Genomic DNA, 19,154 nt, shown 5'->3' with positions numbered 1-19,154 from the left:
GAGTAATGTAATGAAATGTTTTGATACCATAAGATTTACTAAAGAGTTCAGGATCAGAAGGAATTGTGACACACTGAATTTACCAGATGAATGGACAGCACAATGGAAAAAAAAATGTAGTGTCACTAACCATAATGCAGTACAGATTGGGAGGGAAATATGGGAAGATAGATTGGGAAGAATATGTCTCTGAATAACCTTAATAAATTCTAAAAAGGTCCCTAAGTTTTTATGCAGAAAATTGAATGAACTTTCTTCCATATGCAGATGCATTAGGACATCAAGTCATAAAGCATAAATCAAAAGTGCATCTTGTCCTGGAGTGCTGTATGCAAAACTCTTACATGATAATGTGGCACCAGAGCAGGATTGGAAAGAGAAACAGAAGAGAAATGGACAGAAATAATTCTCTTTCTCATCAAATAAGAAATAGGAAGACTCAGGTTACCTGTGGGATTAATTAGTATGATCACTATTGGAGGACTGTAAATCATGAGTCTATGTCAAGGGCTCTTCAAAAACACCACAGAGGAACTAAATATTTACATGGCAGAGCAGTTTTCATAGCTCAACTTTTCATAATTAATTATTATACATTTAGAAAGGAAGTTAAATTTCATGCCTCAGGATGGAAATCAATTTCTTCTAAAAGAAAAGTAGAATTCATGGAATAATTTATTTTACAGTATTCAAACTAAATATTACTTCCTGGCTACTGCTGGGATATCAAGCCACAAGGATCAGACTATTGTTGAGTAGGAAATGGTGCTTACAAGACATTTGCAAGATTTTTAAAAAGTATTTCTGTTAAGCTCAGGAATAAATCCCTCTGAACCACCCGTGTCTGTGGAATTAGAGGACTGCTGGTGATTCAAATTTAAATTTCTGATCCAAGTTAAATACAATATATCCATTCTGAATCTGGGAGGATTTTTGGTTTATGTACTGACTGTTATTCTGGATTCATTATCCCTGAAAAAATGGGATGTTTCCCGTTCATGTTATGTTTCCCTCATAAACATTTTTCTTTGTATAATAGTGATAAGAACTGGAAATGTATGATTGAAATTGAATAAGCTTGGGAAAGAAAAAACAGTGACTGGCTAGAGTCACTGTAATTTATGATTGTTAATGGCATCTTATTTAATCATGATCTGTAGGTACAAATTCCTAATTCAAGAAATAGGTAATAACTATCATCAGTATAGCATAGAAACAGCATAGGAATTTGTTCTTACTCCAAACAACATTAAAAAAGAATACACTTAAGACCATCTCTGATAACTGAGTATCATCTTCTCTAGTTCATCATTCTACTTTATTTCATGTCCTTCACTATGATATATTACATTTGTTCTCAGCAGGTAAACAAGTTTTTATCATTTTTAGACCAAATTCTTTCATCTATCCATCCTTTTTTTCTGCATTTCAGTTACTAACACATTGCTCATCTTCCAAAAGAGTCATGTGAATGGTGTTATTTGTGCTCTTGTTCAATTTTTCCTAGTTGTTATAAGTTTGAATAATAGGATTTGATCAGAGCAATGCTACTGGCAACAGTAGTTAGTCGTAAGATTTGTTGAGTATTTACAGTGAATGCCACCAGAAAAATCATGGCCAAGGTGAAAATTCAAACAGATGCCACCACATGATTTAATGGCATACTAAATTTTTGGTCTGTGTAGATCAGAAATTAATTAGTAAAAAGCTTTCTGAGAGCCATTGAGGCTTCTATAGCAGCTTCTGGGGAAAAAATACTAAATCCTCTGATATGACAGTTATACTAAATGCACACTTCATGGGTTTGATGCACATGTCACCCATGAAAGAAAAGTGATTACAAAGAAGACCAATCCTGGAATCTTTGTGCCTATTCTTTACTGATTCTAGACATTAAATTTTTTTCCACTTCTGGACACATTCCTGAGATAGTAAACATTTGTTTTATTCTCAAAGTAGAATAAGAGGCCAACAGCATGAAAAATCTTTAAAATCTACTTCATTTTTGCCTCAAGCCATTTGTAAATAGCATTTCAGTAATTTCAGGTTCAGGCTTTTCCTTTTTTCTCTATTTTAACCAAATACACTGCCAAACAAACAAACAAACAAACAAGAAGTAGAAAAATAGTAGCTTTTTAGTTTAAGAACACTCAAAAGGAAGAGATCAGCTCTGAAACTCAAAATGCAAACCTTTGAGAGAATGCCTGCTCTCTCCTCCCACCTCATGACCCTTGATTTCTTGGGCCCATTCTCCAAAGGAAGGGCAGAGCAATGCTTCTGCTAATTTCCTTTCCAGCTTCAGCACCACAGCAGATCCATTTGCATTGACAGTTTGTTGCTGGGTACAATTTTCAGGGGTTTAAGAGCTACAAATTTGAATTCTTCTGTCTTCTGTAGCCAGCAAATGCTAGCCTAAGGCAGGGCTCACTACACTTATCCTAGCAGATAAGTTTCAAAATAAATTGGCATTCTTAACTAAATTTTTAGAAGGTTCTATAAATGAAGGTTGGGAAATAGGTAGTACATGGAATTCAGATGGACTTAGGTGTAAGTTTGGCTAACTTCCATCAGGTTTGGAGCAATAATCTGCAAATGTAGGTAACTGTCTCCTATTTCAAATGTTTCAGTCCTTTGACTAAAATCTTGATACACTTTCACTGTACTCCCTGTGGATAAATGTGATTCTGTATTGGAACCCCAAGTTGAGCTTTTGGGGCATTTTTTGGGGTCTAGAAATTGGATAGCAGTCATGCAGCAGTTTGTTCTGGGGGAACTGATTCCCGGTTTCTTAACCTAAGGAATATACAACAGTTTCCTTGTGGTCTGTGTTCCTTCCCAGATCTTACAGTTTCCTGTCTTAGGCAGAAGATTAGAAACCAAACATGTCTTCATATGTTGTTGTTTTGTTGGTTTTTTTTAAGACACAAATGGTTCATAATACCATTCCTTTAGTCTCTGCTTTCTAATTCATGCCTTCCTAGTCTGAAATACACTCCATCTCATTTATTTATTCACTCTACTCCTCTTATCTGCTGTTATTAGTGTCTGAGAGGAACACTGACTTTGTTACTGAAATGTGAGAATCTGGTAAGATGGATCTTGCTCTCATTAATCATAGAGTCAGGAATCTGAGGAAACAGATCAGATTTCTGATTATCAGTTTCTTGTTTTGCCAAAGAAATCTATTCCTATATTGCATAATATATGTAATTTTTGAGATATTAGAAAGTTTGTGTTATTTTTACTTATACTACATGTTATTAAATTCAGTTGTGAAAAAATACTGTTTTTGTTTCCATTTCAGCTGCGGTGAAGAAGCAAGAGGAGAAGAAAGGTAAACCAATTATTTTCCCTTGACTGAAGTGTCTTTCAGGCTCTGACTGCTATGAAAAATGTTTTTTTTCATTCAGTGATACAATTGCAATGACATACACCACCTCATGTGCTACCATCAGCCAGCTTTGTCTACTCCAACTGTGATAACACAGTTGTCATTTCCAGTATTGTTTGCTCCTTCTTACCATAGGCAAACTATGCCCAGAATCAGATACTTCATCGTTCTGATCGGGAAGAAAATGGCAGGCTTTTGTTATCGTGTTAGGATCTGTCAAAGAGAACAAAACTTCTAGTGCACCATGCATGCTGACCTGACTGCTTGTCTTTGCAGAATGTGCTTTCTATAGTGCATTTAATTTCCTCTTTCCAGATATGCATGTAACATGAACGTAAGCTTTGTTAAAGTCACTCTTTGGCATTTTAACAGATTGGTAGAAAACTTCATCCTGAAACAGAACCTAGAATAGTAATTAAAGTTTGTAAAGATAAACATCCTGTATTTATTGGATGTATCTATTTATAGTATTATCATTTTTTATCACTTTTCTATTTTAATTCAATTGTAAAAATGATGAAATACTATCATTAACAGTGATGTTTTATTTAATAGAATCAACGTTATTGATTATTTGATTAGTGAGCCACATGCTGCATGTTTATCTGGGAACAATCTCAGAACTTATCCATAGATTTCTATAGATATTTTTTTTTAGATTTAGTGTTAAGTAAATGTGAGCAGAACTGGTTCTTTATTTATGAAGGATATTAATTTCTTTTTCTTTTTTTGCGGGGGTGAAAGGGTGAGAGGGAGAGAGGGAGTAAAGAGGAGGGAGATGTTTCTTTTGTCATTTCAAAAGAATTTGAAGATCCTAGGATTCACATAGCTGAACATCAGAGCCATTCTTTGCTGGCTATTCATGAAGACATTTTTAATCCTGTTTTTTTTTTTTTTTTTCTTTCCCCCTCCCTCCCCCCACTCCTCCCCTTCCCTGTTATTCCTGTACAGAGTCATTAATTGAACTGGAAAAAAAAATAGTAGTCTCAACTGTTTTAACAGTTCATGAGTGAAATCTTGGCTGTTGATGTTCGTGGCAAAATTCCCATTCACTCCATTGGAGCCAAAATTTCACTTCATGTGTTTAAGAGAATAATAAAATTAATCTTGGTTACTAAAAAAGCCACCCTGCTGAACAGGCATCAAGCAGGATATTTTGTCCAAAGATTTATTTGCAGTAACTGAGGCATAACAGGTTGCCTGCAAAGCAGGGAGAATCAGGAAACTGGCAGTTACCCTTGCACTAGTTTTCAGACATCAAAACGCTCTCTGTCTTGCACTTAGCACAGGAACTGTTGTACCTTAAATGGAAAGAAAGTAGTGAGGTAATTGCTAATTGAGATAGGATGCTACTTCTGTGAGCCTTACCACAGGTTAAGGCTCCATTGATTTACAGAAGAACTTGAAGGGGATTTGTTTGTAATGCTTACTGCTTGCCCTTGATTCATTTTTTACAGGCTAAGACTTTTTTTCCTCCTTTACCTTACCCTCCCCTCACAGAAATGATGAATTGAAATTTTAATGAATATTATTTGAAGCTTGATGTATTTTCCTTTTTTTTCTTATTGTTCTTTATGTATTTGCTTATTAAAAAAAAAAAAAAATTGTTTTTTTAATTAATTCAGAGGATTTTGCCAGGAGAAACTTGTAGGATACTTTCAAGCACCTGGCTGAGGAGTGAACTTCCTGCAGCTAGTTACTTTGCAGAAATGTAGAGGTGTGAATGGAGCTAAAAGTCATTCTTCTTAAAATAATTTCTTTATTTTTTAATTATTATTATTATTAAACTTACTGTTGGGTTTCTAAGTCCAACATTTTTCAGGAAGGAAGGTTGTGATTGTAGTGAAAAACTTGTTGATCTGACATCTTCCAGCAAGTAAGGAAAACTGGCCATTAATTAAGGTTCCTGTCTTAGGCACTAAGCTGGAAAATGGGCTTCTTCCCAAAGATGTACATATCATACTTTAGTTTCCATATCCAGCTTCACACTTTCTGCAGGCTCCAAACAGAAAATATGGCATATTAATAGCTAACTCCTGATAATGTCAGATTTTATTTATTTTTGTTTATTCTGTTATTATTGAAAATTGCTCCAGGCTGCATGTGTATTCCTTCGACTGGCAATACAAAGAAAAAATGCTTGCTGTTTTTCCTTTAGTATACAGTATTCTTTTGCCCAGCTGCAAAAATAATAGAAGTAGCCAGACAGTGCTCTAAATTGACTGGCTCATTATCCAAAATACATTATGGTACTAGCATGCACAGTTCAAATAGCACTTTATCATTTCTCATGCGAATCATGAAGTACATAGGCACTGTATTGTCTATGAAGCTTTCTTCAATTATTCCTTCTTATTCCAATCCACACCCTTCAGTTAGAAAAGCATGAATAATGAGCAACGCAGGGTGACAAGCCATCATAAGAAGAGAAGAGATAAAGATGGAATGACACTTAGTTTCGACAGTACATTCTGTACACAGCATAAATCAGACATAAAGGGGTTTGAAAAAGGCAGAAAAGAACAGAATTAAGATGGAAAAGGCTTATAAATTTCATTGATTTATCTAAATTGAGAAAATGAGTGATTCTAGCAAGGAACAGTTGGGCACAGTTTATGCATGAAATTTATGCATGAATCCCTTCTATTTGAAAAGTTAGTTCCCTAAGACTTTGCATCTGAAGTCTGAAGAAAACAGTCAGCTTCAGCTCCCAGAATCATGTTATGCCATATTTCAACATGTGTGGGACAGAGGAGCCATCATAGGAGCGTATAAAGAACTGTCAGTTTCTAAAGGGCAAGAGGCAGCAACTCTGCGTGACGAAGGCATTTCCTAAAATCCCCAAGAGCAAATTTTGCTGCTAGGACAAAAAAAATTTTTAACTCTTTTTAAAAGCACAAGTCAAAATTTACATGGATTAGAACAGAACTGGATATTAGTGATGTGAAATAAAGCCCATCAGTTTCAGTGTACCTCAAGAAAATGATAAACATAACTTTAATACCAAAACGTTTCAGCAAATTTCAGTTCTACGTGACCTTTTCAAGGCAGAAACAAAGTGTTAATATGGTAAACAAAAACAGCATATTTATCACTCAAAAATTGTTGCATAGTTACAGAATGTCCCAAAAATGCTTTGTGCAAAATGGAGCCAGATTAAAGCCAATTTCTCATTTCACTTCATAGCTTCCATACCTGATTGATTTCTGACTGAAGAGGTCATGGACTGAAATGGGGATGTCAAACAAACAACCTTAAAAAGTTTAGTAAATTCTCTCTCAAGGTCAGTTTTGGGAAACTTTCCCTGAAGATTCATTACTTCTGTGATTATAGTGAAAAAACATCTAGAGAAGTCAAACAGGATTTAACAACCACATAATCCCAGAGGATTACAAATCCACGTGCATAAGTGTAAGAACCATGTCATTGCATAACATGAATTGTGTACCTGATCTGCCAGGAAATCTGTTTCTGTAGGTTCCTTACAGCTAATGAGAGAGGGAGCTCTGTCTTACTTCTAGGACAGTTAGACTGGTTGTCTTCTGGAATTCTCATTTCCTGTATAGATTGTTTGATGTTATAAGCTCTTGTAAATCAGTGAGATACAGAAGTTATTTGCATATTAATGTTAGTAGACGATAACATTACTTCTGGTTTTCAGCATTATCACTCTGGCAGCTTGCTCTTAAATTCATTTAACAGTTTTTAGAAGGCTAAAAACACATTCAGCTGACAAGTTTCATTAACAGAAAATTGATAGGATGGCACGCATGATCAAAATTTGTGTTTTTGCAATAAACACATCATGGTGTAAACAAAAAATATATAGTCTGAGTGCAAATAGTATAAAACAAATGCATAAAATAAGTAAAATATATACATTCAAGATCCGAACTTCTTGTTTTTTTTTTTTTTGCCAATCCAATAAAAAAAAATTCTTAGAATTGTTCATGGTAATGGGAAATTGTTGATCCCCATACAGTGTGGTACAAACTGGCTAAGGAAAAGCAAAATCCCTTTGAAATATATAGAAAAATCATGATGCTTGTCAAACTGAAAATGAACTGGGTAGTACTGGATTTCAGAACTGCTTATGTTTGATTTTGACCAGAAAAAAAAGTAAGGCAACCATCTTATTAATAAAGCCCATGGCAGCATGGGAGTTTTGTTCAGCTGCAGTTATCTCTGGTGTAATATAAACCCCATCTCCATAATGTAGTTTTTTTAAATGCTTCAAATGACAAGAAATTAGATGACTTAATTGTATAACTGTGAAGTGCATCATGCATCCCCCTGGCAGAATGTGTATTTCTAAATGGAGAAACAAAAGTAGAATATTTATTTAAATTCTGATCTGAAAAATAGTATTAAATATAATTTTTGTGTGTGTGAGAAAATAAAACAAGCAGTCACAATCAACTATGTTGTGTAAAATAATCAGTGCTATGTTGACTGTAGCTCGAGGTAGGACTCTCTCCCAAGGGATAACACTCATTGAATTCGCCACAAGATGGAGCCCAAGGGACCTGCGAACCGGTTGTTAGCGTTGCCCTCCTGAATCAGATAAAGAACAAAATAGTGCTGTCTTTATTATACAGAAAAACCGATTTTATGAGAGACTTTAGTAACAGACAAGGTACTTTTTAATATTAATCCACTCCTGCCTAAAGATGTTTTTCATTTTATAGACAACTGTTGTTATACATTGGTGTTTTTTGGCTTCCAATGCTGAGGAAGCAAAACCAAGGCGTTTTCCAGGAAAACAAATGTAGAATTTACATGAAATATGGAAGATAGACTGAAAAGTACACATTGAATAGCAGAAATTTGCTTGGCCTCTGTACGCCTTGTCTCAACAATCTCAGAGAAAATAAATAATGAATGTGCATTCTGCAGGGCTGAGTCTTAATGCTCTCATTCAAAACCACCGTTAAGTGATGGCCAGATCTTGAGGAAACAGGCTCCTGTGCTTTTCATGTTGCAAGTACTTGCATTAGGATAAGACATGACAGGAATACACCCTCCAGATTACCCATTCAATGGAAGTAGAAAATAGGCAGAGGAGCAGTAAGTGCGCTGGGCTCAAGACCAATCCATGTTATGCATTTTCACTGAATTCACAAATTTAAAACACTTCAGATGAGCTAACTTTTAAAAGGTTTTATCTCACACAAATTTAGAAGTCTAAAGTGAGGCTTATAAATTGAAGCTATTCACTCTTGTCTTATTTAAGAGTTATTGGAGAGAAATAAGAGTCCCAGAGAGGGATTGAGTGATTAATCTGCCTTAGATATCTGTCAGGATACAAGGATCTTCCTCCTGGAATTCTGTGTATTTCTGATCTGGCAATAACAAGGTACACAGTTCAGGATTAATAAAAAAAATATAAAACATACTGCAATAAACATCAGGATAGTTTGTTTTTTTTACCTCAACAACCCTCCTTAAACCTTTGTTTTCCTCTTTTAAGAGCTTAACATCAAAAGAAAAGAGTGTGCAAAAGAAGAAAGTTATTTACTTTTATTAGTAGTTGACTAAATAGCTATTTTCGTTATATAAAGACAGCGGGGCTAATGTAAATATTTAATCTAGAATGCTTAGCATTAAGCTACAAAATCCATGTTTAGAATCCTTTCACTTAATTTTTATTGTACTCATAATTAAGTTAAGGCACAAAAAACTAATGGTGTTAAACTTACATTAATATATTTTTAAACTTACCCAAAATTACATTCTCAACAAGACAATCTAAAACCTGATGTCAGTTAAATCTTCGTAGTCCCTTTAAGGTAAAACTGTGGCAACACTACAATTTTCTGTGTGTATTATTAAATGATAAACCTGGAAAACAATTCACATTGGCAGATCTTGCATAGCATTTCAAATGCAGTTATGATTGTGGTTTCTGTTAAAGTGCAGCAGTAATTTATTCAGCCCCCGCTGCCAATAAAGGAAGACAGCTAAACTAGTTTATAATGATTACTCAACAGCTGTGATTTCTGAGGGAAGTGTGATCTGTGTAATTGGTGGCCTGTGTTGTTCCTATAAGTTAGGTGTAACACATGTATATTAGCATTGTTAGCAACACTTTCAGCTGTCAATCAGCATAATATAATTAAACACATGAATATCCATATAGCACATGGTTAATTGGCTAAAAATTTACCCGTGGGACAAATATTCGGTTATTACCCCATACAAAGACGGTTGTAAATGAGTACTCAAAGAAATTGTGCTCTTACAAAGTTGCAATCAAAGCAAAAATAAGAGATCAGCAGCAATTCATGAGAAAAAATTATGGCTTAGGATATTCTGCCCCTAGAAGCTAGCCATTAGTCCTCTGATTTAATCACCATATTAATATGGATAGTATATTGGGAAAAGTCCATTTTTTCAAGTGCTAATTTCTTTCTTATTATTTTCCATTCCTAATATGAACTAATCTCTTTTCCGATTTTCTTTTCTAGATTTTGGTTAGGTCATCTCATTGTTGTCTTAATGACCATTATTTTACATTCATGTAATAATATATATGTCATCCATGGTTATACATAAAATTCATTCATATTTAAGAAGGAGCTAAAAAAAAAATGCTCATAGTCAAGATACTTGCATGGAGTCTGGACCCAGGGAATTAGTCTGGCTTCTTTAACAAATAACAGGCATTATGAAATAGACTGAACATCTAAATATTAATAAGTATTAACAACACCTGCAAGAGGCACTCCTTTGAGCTCCAATTGCTTATCTGGAATGGTAAACAACACTATTTTTGTAGAAACTAGTGTTAATATTCAGAAAAAGATGTAATCACTCTAACAACCTACATATCTTAATCTGCCTGATTTCACTCAGTTACCCTTTATGTGCCAATAATTTTTTTTTAATATAAAATATGGCCTGAGCTTTGCTATGTTCTACCTTAATTATACGTAAAAAAAAAAAAAAAAAATATTACTTAAATAAAGGCTTGTTAAGCATATTCTCCCTGATCTATATGTTCCCATCCCATAATTTCAGAGAAGAGCACATGAAAACGCCAGAAGCTGAGGATATTGAGAGGAAGCTCTTCAGGCCTTTCAACACACGTACCTAAAGATGAAATGCATTAATACAGAACATGTATCTCATCTGCATTTGGCTGAAATTTTATACTTTCCAGCTCCGTCGATGGAAGATGTGTACTCCTTGGATTTTAAGACTTATAGTACTTTAAAGGCATTAGCTTTTACTGCTATCGTATGAGATTGCTGTTTCAACAAGACTTATACTTCCCAGTGCAGTTCTATTGTTTAACTGACAAACTGGGAAACAGAGAAAGATTGGGATCATTACTGATGCTCCCTAAAGGCATGCATCTCAGAATCAAGTAGAAGCAATTCCTCTCATTAAAAAACATTTAAAAATATTGCAAATGTCTGTATTTCTTTTCTAGTTCTATTATATTTACCCCGTGGTAAAGTTTTTTTTCTTCCATTCTCTCTGTGAAGTACTTTTTGTTTTTCCCAGTTATATAAAACAGTGTTGAATTTCTGTTAAAAATAAATTTTTTAAAAAAAAGTGGCTCTAGAGAATTACAGCAAAATCTCCCAGAACTAAGAGTCATCTCATTCTGCACTATGCAGCCCTAAGGTAAATGACAAATCAAACAGCAAGGACACAAACATGCTAACTGCAGGAAAGCATTTATCTGGTAGTGGAAATAAGGCAGTAGAGACTGTGAGAACAGCCTGCTCACTTTTGGTGAATAGCAGAAATATTAATCTGTCAGAGGTGAATACCCTATACATTCTAATGGCAGCAATTAATTATTAATTTTAATGCCAAATCATGGCATTTTGGGGAGTGATGGCCTTAGTCACGTACACTATCACCCTCACTAGTCGCAAGACTCATGCTGAAATGGTAGTCCAAAGAAGTTTGTGGTGCTGTAGAGACTAAAACACTCTCTGATGTTAAACAAGATGGAAAATACTTTTTGGAAATCTGGTTTCTCTGCTTCCTTTATCTTTAGCAGACTTTGCAGATAAACTCAACAAATCTCTTAGTATGTAATACCTGTCTTGCTAATGTGGCATAGTACTTCCTTAATGGGTAGAAACCTGGACAAATATCCTGAAGATATATTTAAAATTAAACAGAAATATAAAATGAACTCTGAAGGAAATTAAGAGATTCTGTAAAGGTAAGGCTTACAGAGCATTCAATTTACAATATTCACATACCAGCTCCCTTTATTTATGTCACTACCACACTCTTCATGCTTTCTTTACTTTGACCCTTCCATAGTGTAACTATTGGCCATATACTGTTGAGGAAATGTCCTAACCTAGAGCAAGGATGAGGGAGAGCATAAACCAGTCTCGTAACAGAATCGTGTTGCAACTAATCTACTTTTTGATGAGTAATTTTTTAGACATATGCTCATTAGGCTGTTTTTTCTGCACAATCGGTCTGCCAGCTGCTTAGCCAGCCAGCAGGAATCGAGGAGGACATAAGCAGATATAAGAGGTCAGGTTTGCTGATCAGGAAAACTTGTGGGAACATTTGATTGGAAGTTTTGCAGAACTGTGTAGGTATGGAACTGAAGGGTCATGGGCATGGTGGTGATGGTTTATGGTTGGACTAGATGATCTTAGTGGTATTTTCCACCTTTAATGATTCTATGACTGCTCCCATAAGTGACAATTAGTAGGGAGGCAATAACTTCACAGAGCCTCCTACTGCTCTTGTACAGTGCTAAGTTGTGATGAATCTCTTTGCATTATATTTTTATTGTTTTCCAAAGTTTATGTGATCTAAGGCCTTCTGAACTGTCCAAATATAAGGAATGTATTTTACTCCGCTTGTCTTTTTGATAACACAGTTGCTCCCCAATCCGAAAACCCTTGCACTTGTCTAGAACAAAACTGTTTCAACCATAAATTTAGGCACAAATCTTGAGAATTCCATTAATTCATCATTTTGATTGTGATTCCTCATTTGGCCTGGGTTGTTTTTACAGAGTGATGTCACTACTGTGCTAATCTAATGCCCAGTCCAAATCCTGTTAGCCTTTGTGCTTTCTTTAATGGGTGATGAACTGGGTTTGCATTTAGTATAATGGAAAGTAACTATCTTATTTATCATACGCAGGTATTTATTCAATAAAAAGTTATTTTCTCAGCTACACAATGTATTAGTATTTTGTTATTCTTCACTAAAAGAAATAGTTCTAGTGTTGCTTCCATTTCCTGCATAACATATTATTTCCTTACAGAGTATGCATGCTTGATGATATATTTGTATCTGAACAGTAAATAACTGTTATCCAGATGGAAAATAGCCATGTTGTAATCAAAAAGTATGTTCTTCTTTTAACCTCACCAATTTACCATTCAATAAACCAGAAGATTTCTATTCTGAACCCCTATTTGAAGCTAATTTACAAAAATATGCTGTATATAATTAATACCCTTCTGGCATTCAGAATAGCAGACAAGAGTCAAAGAAAATTCTAAGCAAATGTGAAATACAGCAAGATAACTATTAATCCCAGTTACCAAGATTAATTTAGAATGACATAAAAGAAATTTCAAAAAAGTTTCTGCTGAGCTTAGGCCTAGATAGTTTCATTGATCTAATTCAGATGTTATGTAGCTTCAAGTATTTCATCAAAGCTTTCTCTATTCTCATTAGATCTGCATCGGATCCTTTTCCTTCTTCAAGTGTTAAGCAAATAGAGATAAAACAAATACTAAGGACTGACTTTTAAAACATTGTGAAAAACAAGGGGTTATTTACCCAGCTGATAATGCTGCTAGTTAATAACATCAGAGCAGCTGTTTGAGGAGATATCAAGAGTTTATCTAATCCAACACCCAAAACACTAAGTCTGGGGAAGAGTACAAAAGGAAACAGTCACATAACAGAGTCTCATGATCTCCCATGACCTCGTCTCAGACACTTCCTAAGCCAGAAATAGTATTTCATGTTCTAAGTAGTCTCTTCTGTAATTTGCCTACTCACTTTTCAAGATGATGAAAATTTTCAACATTCACACATTCTGCAGCATGGAGTATCAAAGCTTGTCTAGGTACTGTGTAAAGAAATATTATTTAAGCACAAAAATTGAATAAATGTTCACTTTCAGAACAATATAGTACATGAGATGAGGGAGAGCGGCAGAACATAACCTTTAATTTCTCACTCTCTAAATTAAATACCATATAATATGTAATAAAATATTCTGGAAATTCTGAATAGATAATCAACATCTAGTTTTTATCATCACGTTTTCACTGAGTTAATAGTCTGGATATCTGTGTCACAAACAACTGTGATACTGAAAAAAAGGAAATAAGATTCTTGGGATTCCATTTTGGGGTTTTGTTTGCTGTGTAAGTAGTTCAAATGTCATCTTTGATGAAATAATATGGCACAAATGAAGCTTAATAATAAGCTTAATATTTAACTGACTGAAGTCATGGCATATTTGGCAGAACAAATATTATTTATGCTAAATTTTAACATAGCTGACATAGTCTGTAATTTTTTTTTAATTTGAGATTTTCATTTTTTCATCTCTGATTTGTTTTTTATCTGTATGTGTATGCTGTGTTACACCAGAAACAGAAGGCAGGGTGTACCTCTGATCATTATAGGTGATGTTTTTTAATTGTAAGAGTATCACATTAGTCTGTTATATAAGTCAGCATACGAGCACCCAAAAAGCAGGATATTTTTATATTTTCCATGAATTTCCTTTAGCAAACAGAAATTTGTAGCTGCTGAGTGTATCTCATAACACCTTTTGATACAATACAAAGTGAATCCCCTTTTCAAATTTCCAACATTTTTCTTGAATACTCAACTACAATGGGATTTGACTAAACTTGTAAGCAAGTATGTCCCTCTAATTTGCATCTTTAATCTACTGCCCCAATAAAATGTTCCATTATTTTTGCTTTATTCTTCATGTCATCTCCAGCCATTGACTCTTCACATCACAGAGACAACTTGGATTAAACAGATACTTGACGTAAAATGAAAAGGCTTTGCCCCTTCCAGGAAAGCAGGAAAGCCCCTTGACAGGACAAGGGGAAATAGTTTTAAATTGAAGGAGGAAAGATTTAGGTTGGATATCAGGGGGAAGTTCTTTACCAAGAGAGTAGTTAGATGCTGGAACAGCCTTCTCAGAGAGGCTGTGGATGCCCCATCCCTGGAGGTGTTCAAGGCCAGATTGGATGGGCCCCTGGGAAGCCTGGTCTAGTTTTAGATATGGTGGTTGGCAGCCCTTGCCTGCAGGAGGGGGTTTGGAGCTTGATGATCCTCGAGGTCCCTTCTAACCCAAGCAATTCTATGATTCTATGATTCTACGATGGTGAAAGCGAGTAAAACAGAAATTACTGCTTGTGTGTCTGGGCCTGCATAGGCAGCTCATCCTGCACTGCTGCATCTTCTCAGACTGTGGCAGACTGATACATACAGGTGGCAGAGCCTTTATGGCCTGAGAAACACCTGCCTTACAAAAGTTAAAAGGAAAAATCCACATGGCAAGCCAGGCCTAAGCACTGGATTTCCTTCCATAGCACTACTAATGGTATGGGGCATGGCTTCCTAAGCTTTTACCTCTCTCTCATTGCTCATGCAAACCATTAGTTCAGGTTTTAATTTTATTTAATCTGTTCTTTTCTGGGGAAACAAAAAGAAGTGGAAAGTTTAAGAGATGTGGCAGTGAAGCAATGAGGCTTTTTGTTTAGTTGCACCCCACTCATTTTCAGATATTTCTTTCTGCTCACTGGAGCGTCACTTATACATCTAAAGCGTACTGACCTTACTGCGGCAGGTGTGTTTGTCAGGGCTGACATAAGGTCTAATTTAGTTTGCCTTAGGTGTCACTTTGTCACTCCAACAAGTATTATCTATTTTTTTTTTCCAGTATTGGGCACTTCCAGATTTGAATAACCAACACTGAACTGGGCACCTCGCCTACCAGTGTCACTAACTTAGGTTACAGACATGGTCATTGTTTAGTGCAGGCAACTCAGCCCACAAAGGACACGTAGAAGTCTTACAGAGGCAGTTATATCAAGCATCAGCTCAATGAGGATTTTAAAGCGTCTATGTTTCTTAAGTGTCCCAGTTAGGTGGCTGAGATGGATAGTATAAAGAATAATATATATATAGTGTCAAACATTTTATTAGAGAATTAACTGAATGTTAAATGTTCTATCCATTTGCAAATGTCACAAATAAATGCATTAAATCCTGTTTTGTAGTCATAAAAGTATTAAAAGATTTTTGTTACTTCTAGGCACTTCAGAGAAGCCTCACGAACACAGTAAGTATAAAGTTGTTGAAGAATGCTGTTACTTCAGGTTTTAAGAGAAAGATACTTTTTTACATCTTCAAAGTCTTGGCAGCACAAAATGAGATTCATCAGCAAACGCTCACAGGAAATTTTGACTTTTGAAACTGACATTCAGTGACAGTCTCTATAGCGCAGGATCAGGTATGTTTCACAAGCCCCAGCATGTGTGGAAACTCTACTCCGGTTCAGGTTTGGATAAGAACTAACTGTGCCTTCTTTTTCCATGAGGCACTGGCAGAAATCATGAGTAACATAGACTAGGAAGGGTCTGTGCGCTTCCTTGTCCAGGCTCTGATCCATACAATGGAGGGATTTACCTCCTGGTGTGCTGCGCAGTTTAGACATAGCTGCTATAAATCAGAATGAAATATGTTTTTAGTATTTCCTCTGATATTCCTTTGCTTTCCTTTTTCTATTCCATATTATATTTTCTAATATCAATGTTTTTAAAAGCTGCAAAATTGCATTCAGCTTGTGTATTAATAAAATGTAATATTTATTTCTGTCACTGCTTCACACTGCATGTGGAATCCAGAAAAACTGATCCCAGGATGACAGAGGAATATGAAAAGCAAATTTTTGTTCATGCAGTATATTGAACTTTCTTTTCCATTTGATGCAATACTGCTTCATTTCTAAAGTAAAAAAAAAAAAAAAAAAAAAAAGCTTCAATATTTTCTACATTAAACATCAAGGAGAAATGATGACAAATTTTTTTGTATTATTTTGATTTTGAGAAAGATTTTTTAAAATATTTTCTCAAGACTAGTATTTATAAAAATCAAGTCTAATGTTAATACATAATGCAAAATAACCTCCTAGAATTATAAAGAGAATCTTTTATTTTTAAAATGTAAAAATGAAAAACCTCTAAAGTAGGGGTTCTTCTTATTTGCAGAGCATGAACATATTAAACATGAAAAATCAATCTCTCACAATAAGCCAGGTAAGTTTGGTAATTCAATTTCCAGTCACTCCATGCTCAGCTCAATATGGACCACTGTGGTCTGCAAAACTTAGAGGCTTGAGTTACGTGCTTGTGAGATTTTGTTGTGTGACTGGGGCTTTGGTCCTCATTGTACTTTTTGAGGAGGAAGACAAAGACCTACAATCTGTCTGCTGTAAAGAAACAAGACTGACAGCATATCTCATCTATTGCTCTGCATATATTAGCTCCATGTGATCTCGCTGAAGGCTGTATGGCCTTTGCATTGGTGTCTAATGAACAATTTTGGTAGTGCTGCTGTTTAAATTTCACATAAAAAATGAGTCACGAATAAATAATCAAATAAACCCCTTAAAACCTTGTTCAATGGTGACCAAAAATCCTTGTTTTTCATCTTTTTTTTCCTAATTTTTTTTGGGGGGGGGGATTATTTGTAAGATAACAATTTTTTTTCCTGTACTTTTACTTCTCTTTTGTTTTTATAATACGGTGTCCAAATTGCAAGTTAAATATTTCATGGACAGTTTGACAGTTTCCTACAAGACTTTAACAACTGATTTAGTTATACTGCTGTTTTTGAGTCAACAGGACAAAAAAAAGGAATGTTCCTCACTCCAGCCTTTAAAGGCACACACCAAGAAATGTTGCCTCCTTGTCCACCTTTCAGATATTAAGAGCTAGCAGATATTTTAGCCAGCAGACAGGGGTGGGTGAGCTTGGCTGAGGCGGACATGCCCTGGTGAGAAAGTCACCTTGTCTGGCACTGCATGTGATGGTAGGGGTCTTAATGCCCATTATTGTGTCACCCAGGCAGGCAGCACAACAGTTCCCCTACCCACCAAAACAGAACCAGCTCTATCTGCACAACTAGCTTTTTTTGATCGAGATATTAGCACTTAACTGAATTTCCATTGTAAGGCACTTGCAAACATCAGAGCATCTTATCATAGCCTGTACATCAGACTGATGAGAAGTTTGCTCTGGTATAGTAAATTCCCGATTAAAGCCTTTGGAATTTGAAAATAATAATAATAATAATTTAAAACAAAACAAGCAAACAAAAAAACTTGCTACATTTCCTTTATTGTAAAAAATTTCCAGTGATTAACAGTTCCTTTGGAGAGCATTGGTTCTTCTGAACTTCAGATGATGACTGCAAGTATTAATCTGCCAACACAGGTGGTAATAATGCTTCTGCCTGCCAATTAGAGCTCTTGAGTTTGCAGCTGAATTACAAAAGCCTCATTCTGTACAAAGCAGCGGCCTCCTTTTTCACCTTGATACAGAGCAGCTTCAAACTATTATTCTTATGTCTGCTGTCATCAGTTTTAGAAGTGTCACATGACCGAGTAACTAGAGAATCTCAGAAAATAGAGTGATTCTATAGGGAAATTAAAAAGTGTTTAGGGGATGTGCAGAAGCAGGTAAAGCGAGAGGATTCTTTCCTACTGTAAATCATCTAAAGCTACCTGTAATACACAGAAATATTTACAGCTTTATATTTTTCCTATTTAAATTAGATATCCCCCCCAGAAATGAATATTAATGCTGGTAGTACTGCACAGAAGTGCTGCAGAGAAAATTTAAAAAGTCTCTTGTATTTTAGAATTTTTTTTATAATTCTGAATATTTCACAAATGATAATATTTTGGAATTTTTGTATCTTTATGAAGTCATCAAATTTTTAATGTTACTGTTGGAGTCCTCATGATATAGTAATAAAAGAATTAAATGAGGTATAAAATATCTATGATAAAAGGCTGAAGCATTTCTTCTATTTTGGTCAAACATAGTTCTTTTCACTGCTTTTCTCCACATGGAAAGTTTAGTAAACTGATATGATTTTGTGAAAATTCTTGATTTCTTGAAGAGTATTCCCTTGTAGAGACTGTAAATTCTTAAGTTTTGCTAATTTGCTCATTTGGTTTCCTTCTACTTATAACCAGTTGTTGGACACAGACAAAAAGCCATACAGTCACCATCTGGAGATCTGCCAGGAAAAGAGGAGATGCAGCCTTCATGGTGCTCTCCAGTGGAATCAGAAGATCAATAGTTGCTGTACAGTTAAGTTGCAGAGTAGATAGGTGAACAAATACCAAGGAATTACTGCATTTATCTACAGATGAATGCATGTTATTAGGCCCATTCAAGACACACTATTTTCAGAAATGAATTTGCTTTGAAAAGAAAGTCCTTCTCATACTTTTAGATGAATCAGACATGCCATCCACTCACAGATTTTGTTTGTAGATTCCTACAGTTATAGGGCAAGCATTGATGTAAATTCTCATCAGAATTAGAAAAAGAAAGAATATCCAATCTAGTGTTAAAGGGAGCAGGGATAATGTCCAAATAAAGAGAAGCTACAAAAAAGCTACACACATTCTGAGTTTTACTTGTCATTAATCCAGTGAAGAGTTAAAGGGTTATGTATAAAGTCACCAATCTTTGGGTTGTTTTTTCAT

The 19,154-nt window shown here is 35.1% G+C and overlaps 1 protein-coding gene across 11 annotated transcripts in view; it reads left to right on the top strand.

Moving 5' to 3' along the window:
* The window catches only part of TRDN (triadin), a 208,688-nt gene that overhangs the window by 163,530 nt on the left and 26,004 nt on the right, over positions 1-19,154 (top strand). For all 11 annotated transcript variants that reach the window (XM_048937079.1, XM_048937077.1, XM_048937080.1 and 8 more), the window contains 3 exons: positions 3,305-3,334; positions 15,687-15,713; positions 16,642-16,689. In XM_048937079.1, coding sequence (XP_048793036.1) covers positions 3,305-3,334; positions 15,687-15,713; positions 16,642-16,689 — 105 coding nt within the window. The remainder of the gene's footprint in view (positions 1-3,304; positions 3,335-15,686; positions 15,714-16,641; positions 16,690-19,154) is intronic.

Source organism: Lagopus muta, chromosome 2 (genome assembly GCF_023343835.1).
Source record: "Lagopus muta isolate bLagMut1 chromosome 2, bLagMut1 primary, whole genome shotgun sequence".
Classification (NCBI taxonomy): domain Eukaryota; kingdom Metazoa; phylum Chordata; class Aves; order Galliformes; family Phasianidae; genus Lagopus; species Lagopus muta.
Note: the sequence above shows the minus strand (reverse complement) of the source record. Positions and strands in the feature narration are given on the sequence as shown.